The 7,963-nt window shown below is 41.6% G+C and overlaps 1 protein-coding gene across 1 annotated transcript; it reads right to left on the reverse strand.

Annotated features, from left to right (window-relative positions):
- Positions 1–1,730: 1,730 nt before the first annotated feature.
- Positions 1,731–7,343, reverse strand: SLITRK1 (SLIT and NTRK like family member 1). The gene is made up of 2 exons (XM_032277463.1): positions 6,813–7,343; positions 1,731–6,345 (listed from the first exon to the last, which is right to left on the reverse strand). Exon 2 carries the CDS (start codon positions 6,290–6,292, stop codon positions 4,202–4,204), a length of 2,091 nt encoding a protein of 696 aa, XP_032133354.1. The 5' UTR covers positions 6,293–6,345; positions 6,813–7,343; the 3' UTR covers positions 1,731–4,201.
- Between the last annotated feature and the right edge of the window lie 620 nt (positions 7,344–7,963).

Below are 7,963 nucleotides of genomic sequence, written 5' to 3' on the forward strand. Positions count from 1 at the left end.
TCATCTTTTAGATTAAATGAATAGATTTCAATAATAGAGAAAATGAATCAAAAGTTAATACATGCTAAAATTAAATATTTAGCACACTTTATATTTCTATTTTTCTTTAAGTATACAAATAAAAACGGGATTTATAAATTAGTTAGCAAAACTGTTCAATTAGAAACCACTATTTTCAGTGTTACCACTATTTTCATGGAAGTTCTAAACTTCTATGATCACCCTTGCAAATTCATCCACCTCACTCTATCTACTAAATAACATTATTTGAAATATGAAAAAGCTAAATTAACAAACTGTCTTTATAACCACCAATATAACTGCAACATATTAAAATTCCTGACAATTCTACATACATCTAATATAAATATTAAGAAAAAATCTTGTTGTGTTCAAGTTATATTAGCTATTTCAGTCTCCTCTTGGCCCGTAAGCATGTAAAAATGGTTAAACAATAAATTTCTATGGCAACAACTTAAATTCTAGGATATTCTTAGTTACAGCAGCAGCCACAGAAGCTACTACTTTCTCTTGAGCAATGTAACTAAACAAGATTGTTCTTTCCTCCTTTTCCATTGAGCACAACTAAAATCTCTTTTACTTTGATAAACTACAGAATGATTTAACTAGAAACAAGATATCTCAACTAATGCACATAGCAACTACAGTTATATGAGCATTTTATGTAAAGACAACAAAGAGAAGATGCTAAGTACTTTAAAATTAAAGTTACATGGTGAGACCAAATGTATTATGTATCCTATAAACTAATCTAACATATATGTGTATAAAACTAACGTATATTACTTACATAATTGTTACAGGAATTTTATCAAAATGAATAAAACATTGCCAGTTTAAATAATAAATATTCCTATACATGAAATTATTGGATATCTTATGTGCATAGATTTTTAACATATATTATTAAAATATTCTGATAGTCCTAAAATTTTAGAATATATAGATGACTTGGTTTCAATCATTTGAATATCTATAATTTATGAACTCATTTAGCACACTCATTTTTTCTCTTTTGGGCTATGTCTTCTTATATACTACTCTTGAAGAACACACTGAAGTTATTTCCACTGAATGAAGGGCAAATTTCTGTTGCTGCAAGAAATATCGGAAATATAAAGAGCCACCAATACATACTTGGCTATGAACATACAACCTGAGTCCCTAATTTGTTATATAGTATTTTCCTAAATGCATATTTTTTAAAGATTGCGTTAAGAACTTGATCAGATAAATGTATATGATTACACACTCAAAATATAAGGTCTTTGAATACAAAGAAAACTGACTTTAAATTTTACTCCACTACTTATGTATGACCAGAGTTGCTGCTGACTTTTCTGAAGCCTTGATTTTCTCATCTGTATAATGGAAATAGTATCTCACTAAACTGCCTTGTGGTTAAGAAATTAAATAATTATGTAAACCACTTAGCACATGCATGGCACACAATGACTACTTCAAAACCATTGAAGCTACTATTTAAAAATAATTTTACTCCTTTAACCTTGGTTTCTATATTGTAATTTCTTTTTAATTAAAATGAAGAAAAGTTCTTGCCTCTATGCACACCTCCTATGCAAAGTTCTAGTTTCCTGACCTAGATTAGTCATGTATCAGTTTCAAAATTACTAACATACCTCACTAGATATCTGCCATTAAATGTCACCTTCCACCAGAGATGTTGTTTCTACATCTGTCATTTTTTCTTCTCTTTCCAAAGGTCACAACATTGTCAAATGTATGCCTCTTCTCCCCCAATTTTTCCATCACAAATCTGTCAATTGCTCATCAAGAACCCGGTTGTACTTTCCGTAAAGAAAAAAAAAAAATCCATCCTGTGAGAAATTAATAAAAAACAACCCATAATAACAGAGGAGATTAGGTTGCAGGTTTACCGTCATGAAATGCAGTCCACAAACAAAAGAATCAAGAGAGAAAATGATGAATGGCCTTAGGAATAGTCATGGTTTATAATAAAGATTTTATTTAAAAAGTGTTAAAATAAATAATACATATTCCAGAACATCACTGTTCTGGGAAATCACTTCCCTTTAGAATATGAGTTCTAGATGGTAAATTTACTTACAACTGCTCTGGGATCTTTCATTAGCTGATTTATAATCCTATATTAAAAACAAAATCTATGGTCTGCAGTCTTTTGACATATTTCTCAAGGGTGGATATGTGGTGGAATGCAGACTCCATCAATATATGTGGTTTTGTTTGCTTTTTGTAGTTTAACTGTTGTTTAGAAATCCCAGAGGAATATGATTGAGGCCAGAGTTACATCGGTTCATAAAATTCTAATAGTTCAATGCTGTTTTTGTTAATTGCTGGGCCACAACCAGAAATCCGGATGATGGGAGAGAAACACTTCTTTAGGATAATGATTAATTTACATAAAGATGAGTGCTTTAACAAATTTCAATATGCAGTTGCTGGGGCGGGGAAGGTGGGTGGGCACTAATTAGTTTTACCGTTTTCAGCAGATGTTGAATTCAAAATGCTAGCAGCATCTCAAATGCCAGTCATTAGGTCTGTCTCTCATTGAAGAGTGCTGACCAATGAAATCTCCATTCTGTTTAATGAGACCGATCTAGGCAGAGTCAATTAAATCAAATCTCTCCTAACATCCTTAATATATCTGCAGTGTGGGCAGCACCAACAAAAGCAGCAGAGAGGGATTTCCAGTATTAATAAAGGGATTCACTGCCGCATTTGGAGAAGGGAAAAAACGAAGGGGTGTGTTGGGGAAAGACCTTTATGGACTGGGCAAAGCCTGTAAAGTCTGAGTTAGGGTGGGGGTGGGGTTAGGGGTGGGGGCAGGGGAAGAGGAGCTACTTAAAGGGTAAAAAGCTAAGTAAGGCGATTAGAGAAAGAGCCTTAATGTAGCTCAGGAAGGGATCTACCCCCAACCGTTTCCCTCCCCTGTCTCTTCCACCGCAAATCCAATTTACCAATTGCAAATATGAAGCTGGAAAAATGTAAGGATCCAGAGTTGAAAACATTTTCACTTTAATACTGAAAAAATATGCCATTATAAAATCCTCAAATAGAATTAGTAAGTTTTCACGTGCTTCCTCGGTTCTTTTTTCCTACTTTATAAGTAAGATTTATACCAGCACAGAATTGCTACCATAGGATTGCAGCCTAAGCACTAGAGTGACATTAATTGGTCATGCTTAACTGCCTCAAAATCATTTTTTAAATAATTACACTGATACTATAATAGAAATCATGGGTACTTATTTTACATTCAGATGGAAGGCATTATTGGATATGTATTTTAAAAAGTCCCCCTCAAAAAATAAAATAAAATAAAACATCACCATCAAAATAAAAGAACCCAAAACAACCCCTAAAAACTTCCCTCAACAAAATACATTGTTAACTCATAAAACGGACTGATGACTAGCCATGCAAATGTCTTAAATAAAACCTTTACATTTTTTTTTCACAGTAAACGTATGCTCTGAACTGCCTACCGATCACAAATAATGGCGAAATGGCACTTTCTGATTATACTGTATTTTGTTTATAGAAAGTTTGATACGATGGAACTTATCAGGTAAGAGGGTGGGTGCTGTGAAGGAGATGATGTCTCCAGTCGCGGGGGCGGGCAGAGTCCCTGGAGCGCGTGGATTCCATGCGAGCCATGCAGCACTTTTTGTTTTTTTGTCAGAAGTCAGAGTTACTTATTTACAATACATTCATGCCTTCGTGCAACTGCCCATCCCTGCGTAGCCAACAGGGAGCCATCACGGGGCTAATCCACAGGGGAAAAATAGATATCTATCTCTCTATATAGATGTGGATATATGTATATATGTATAGAACCGCGGCATCCAACCCCACAGGCCCCGGGGCCGAGGGCGAGGGCACTGTCAGTTCTTCCAGCAGGGTCCGTGCTGGGCTTTCAGTCAAAAGGGGCTCTCAGCAAAGAGCGAGCTGGCTGAGCTCTCCCAGCTCGCCACAGTCAGCTCTTTGTTTCCAGGAGGGAGCTAAGGAAGGGGTCAGTCCCTCTCAGTTGTGTGAGAGCTCACAGTTATTTATCTACTTATACCCATCCAGGCTGAGGCGCGGGAATTTGGGTACACGCCCCTTCAGTCCCCTGGGTGCCTGCAGCGGGGGAGGATGTATCGCCTTCCTTCTGCCCTCCCCTACCGGGGCTGGGGTCTTAGTCTGAGAGCGAGTGAGAGCCACAGTCATACACTCTGTGGGCCCCATCTGCGTTGTAAGGCCCATTGTGCCAGTAGGAAGAGTCACAGACTGTCTGTAGGGAATTAATCTCGGACGCGGAGGAGTTGGCATCTCGTCTCTTGGACCGCTTTCGGTTCCTCAGGATAAACACGAGCATGCCCACCACGGTGAAGGCGGAGGTGACAAACACCAGCAGCAGTCCCGGGACCAACACCGAGATGGACACCCTGCTGGTGTCTAGGTAGGAGTTGGAGTGCGTCCCGGTCTCCGCCAACCCAGTGCTGTTTTTACTGTGCGAAGTTAACGTGGGCGAGATCCTAGCGTACAGCTGGGGGCAGATCTCGTCATTGGAGAGGAGCATGAAATCCTTTCTAAAGAAGTTCACTGGCGTCTCACACTTGAGGTCGCTCATCAGCACTTCGGAACCCAAGCGTTCTGCCCATTGCTTGAAAGGCACAATGGTGCAGGAGCACTCCCAGGGGTTTCCGTGGAGGTCTATCTGGATGATGGAGGTTAACTGGTCCAGCACCCCTGCCACCGGGAGGTACATGAAATAATTGTTGTGCAGGCTGAGTTTAGAGAGCGAGACCCCAGCGAACACGTCCACGGGCAGGGACCTCAGCAGGTTGTTGTTGAGAATGAGGATCCTCAGTTTGGGCATGGCATTGAAAGTGCCCGGGAGGATGAGCTGGATCGCGTTGTACTCCACGTTCAGGTACTCCAGGTTCTGCAGCCCCGCGAATTTCTCCCGGGACAGCGTGTCCAGGTAATTGCTATCCATGTACAGCCACCTGAGGTCCAAAAGGTTCTTGAAAGTGTTGTTCTCCACGGTAGCGATGTTATTGTTGCCCAGATCCAACAAAATGAGGTTCTTGTAATCCACAAAGTGCGATTTTCGGATGCTGTGGATCTTGTTATCTCGTAGGAAAAGCTCCTGCAAATTGGAGAGCTTGGGCTTCAAATCAGCCAAGCTGCTCACGTTCCGGTTGTTGCAGTTCATCTTTAAACCTGCCCCTGGAATGTGGTCGCAGCTGCAGCCCCCAGGGCAGGGCAAACTATTAGCTAAGGGTTTGTTTCTGGAGCTACCCGTCGCTATCGCTGCTGTGGGTCTGATTTTGATCTGCCAGTTGCCTGGGATCTTTGTACCTCCGTTTGGAGCAGACCCTGGGGTGGCATGATCCTCTTGCCCATTTGTCTTGAAAGGAGTTGGCAAGGGGCCAGGAGCAAAGGTCTCTTCTTGGGCAGGGGGCGCAGGGAGACTAGAATCCACTCGGTTTTTCAAAGGACATAAGTCCTGTTCGGTGGTTTCATTGAGGTCTTTACCCTGCAGTCTGGTGGGGGCTTCGCAGACCACTCGACCGATCAGAGCATTCTTAGGAATGTTTTCCAGCCATTCTTTCAGGGACAGCAGATCACAGGTGCAGTCCCAAGGGTTATCCTCTAACAGGATCTCCGCAATACCAGGGATTTGCTCCAAGACCTCCTCATAGGGCAGCGTTTTCAGCCTGTTACCCCGGAGGTCGAGGTGGGTGATGGGCACATACTGGAACACGTTGGCAGGTAGGGTGCTGATAAGATTGTCATTTAAAATGAGTACCTCCAGCTTGTTCAAGTCCTGGAAGGCCCCCGGGTCTATATCTCGTAATAAATTAAAATCAGCCTGGAGGTATTCCAGATCGTCCAGCCCCAGAAAAGTCTGCTTTCGAAAAGACTTGATCTTGTTGTTGTTGATGTGCAGCCTTTTCACCAGCTGCAGCCCCAGAAAAGCTCCCGGAACAATTTCATGCAAGCCATTGTTTTCCATGTGCAAACTAACCGCATTATAAAAGTTAGCGAACTCATTAGGGAAAAGTCGAGTGAGGGAATTGCCATGCAGAAATAAATGGTAAAACTGGGAAGTCGGGGCAGTGAACCGCTGCAGACTTGTGAAGCCCTTTTTTTCACAGTCTACGTGTAGGTCCCCTTCTATCTCATTGCAGGAACAGATCTTCTCTTTGCAAACGTCCCCTGTAACGTTTCCAGCGGCAAAACAAAGAGACGTCTCCAGCAACAGAATCCAAAGCAGCATTTTTAAAGCGAGCAATTCATCCCCGATCTCATCACAAAGTAACAGCGACCATCCTGCTCGCCACAGACACAATTCAAGTTCATTTAGTGCTCCAATGTCCGAACCCAGGAAAGGAGAAGAAAAGGGTTTGGGGGGGTGGGGGTGGATTCCTTCCTCCCTAACCCCCCCGCACTGCAATAGACCAGACGCCAGTCAATAATTATATCCACAAACTATCCAGGCACGTAGTGCAAGGCAAGCAAAAAAAAAAAAAAAAAAAAAAAAAAAAAAAAAAAAAAAAAAAAAAAAGTAGGAAAAAAACCCCACTCCCCCACAACCCTTTAAAAATAACAGAAAAAGAAGTTAAATATATACATATAAATTAAAAGTACACCCTTACAGAATCTCATCTAGTGATCCTCACTGATCAGAAATGAAACAATGCTAGTAATTAGAAGCAAGTGCATGTTAGAGAAACAAGCAGAGGGTTTGCAGCGTAGTACGGGCGCACCGCCTGTGCATGGCTGTGCGTCGGACTGACCTTGCCTCTCTGATACAAAGCAGGGTTTTCCGCGGCGTCTGTTGTTGAGGCTGCTGGTGGAGTTCTTGCTGTGGTTGCGGGTTGCCCAGAAGTCCCCCCGAGGTGCTGTCCAGTCACCCCGGTGCTGAAATCACGCCCGACCGAAGGACTCACGCTGCCCAGCCAATGGCGCTGGAAATTTTCCGCAATCGCTGCGTTTTGTGGTTGTCCATCCTTTTCCTTTCCTCCCCTTCGGTCCTCTTAAGCCTTTTTTTTTTTTTTTTTTTTTTTTCTGTGCTTTCGCTCTCGCTTACTAGCTCTTCTTTTCCTGTTCTCCTTCTCTTTCTTCTGCTCTTTCGGAATTACGTGGAGGGGGGGCGGAGGGCGGGGGGCGAGTTGTCTGAGGGAGGAAGAGAGCGCGAGAATGAGGGAGGGGGGCGGAGAAGAGAGTTGCTAAGAAGCTCTGCTCGTTCCAGCCTGGTGCACTCTGAAAGATCTGACACCCTCTGCTGATCTGCAGTAGCAAAAATCCATCTGGCTAGAGAATGCTGAAAGAAAAAAAAAATCAATCCACGTACAGGGCAAGCGTTAAAAATGTGGGCACAAAAGGCTGACGATCTACATAGACGCTTATTTTAAATGGATTATTTGATTCTTTTTGCGTGCTGGAAACTTTACCCTTTCCTTTCCTTAACGAGCTCACAGCCCCCACTAGCTCCAGCATTCGGAAAGGAGTGCTTTTAAAACATTTATTTCCCAATGGCTTGAATAAAATTAGTGTCAGGGTGTCAAGCGAACAGCAATTTGAGGTAATTATACTGCACGCCATTTTCGTCGGTGCTTTAAATGCATTTCTTCCTTCTCTGCGGCACAGTGTTTTATGCTATTTGATGTATTTGAAACCTTCTTTTTTTGGTATGTTGAAAGTGGCTTTCGGAACATATATATTACATAATATCATAAATGACTATGAATTTTTTGTTGCAAGGTATATAAATTATGCATATACTTTTTAAAACTTGCAGAAATGTAGTCAATTTGATCTTTGAGAGTTAGGTTTTTTGATGATATTTCTTGAATATTATTTAACTCTGCAGGGTGAAATCACAATGCATGCTTAAGTCTGATTTCAGTCCCAAAGCTTTAACTGAGAACCGGAAAAGAAGGGAGGG

The sequence above is a fragment of the Sapajus apella genome, unplaced genomic scaffold, assembly GCF_009761245.1.
Source record: "Sapajus apella isolate SASKATOON/1434 unplaced genomic scaffold, GSC_monkey_1.0 scaffold9, whole genome shotgun sequence".
Lineage (NCBI taxonomy): Eukaryota > Metazoa > Chordata > Mammalia > Primates > Cebidae > Sapajus > Sapajus apella.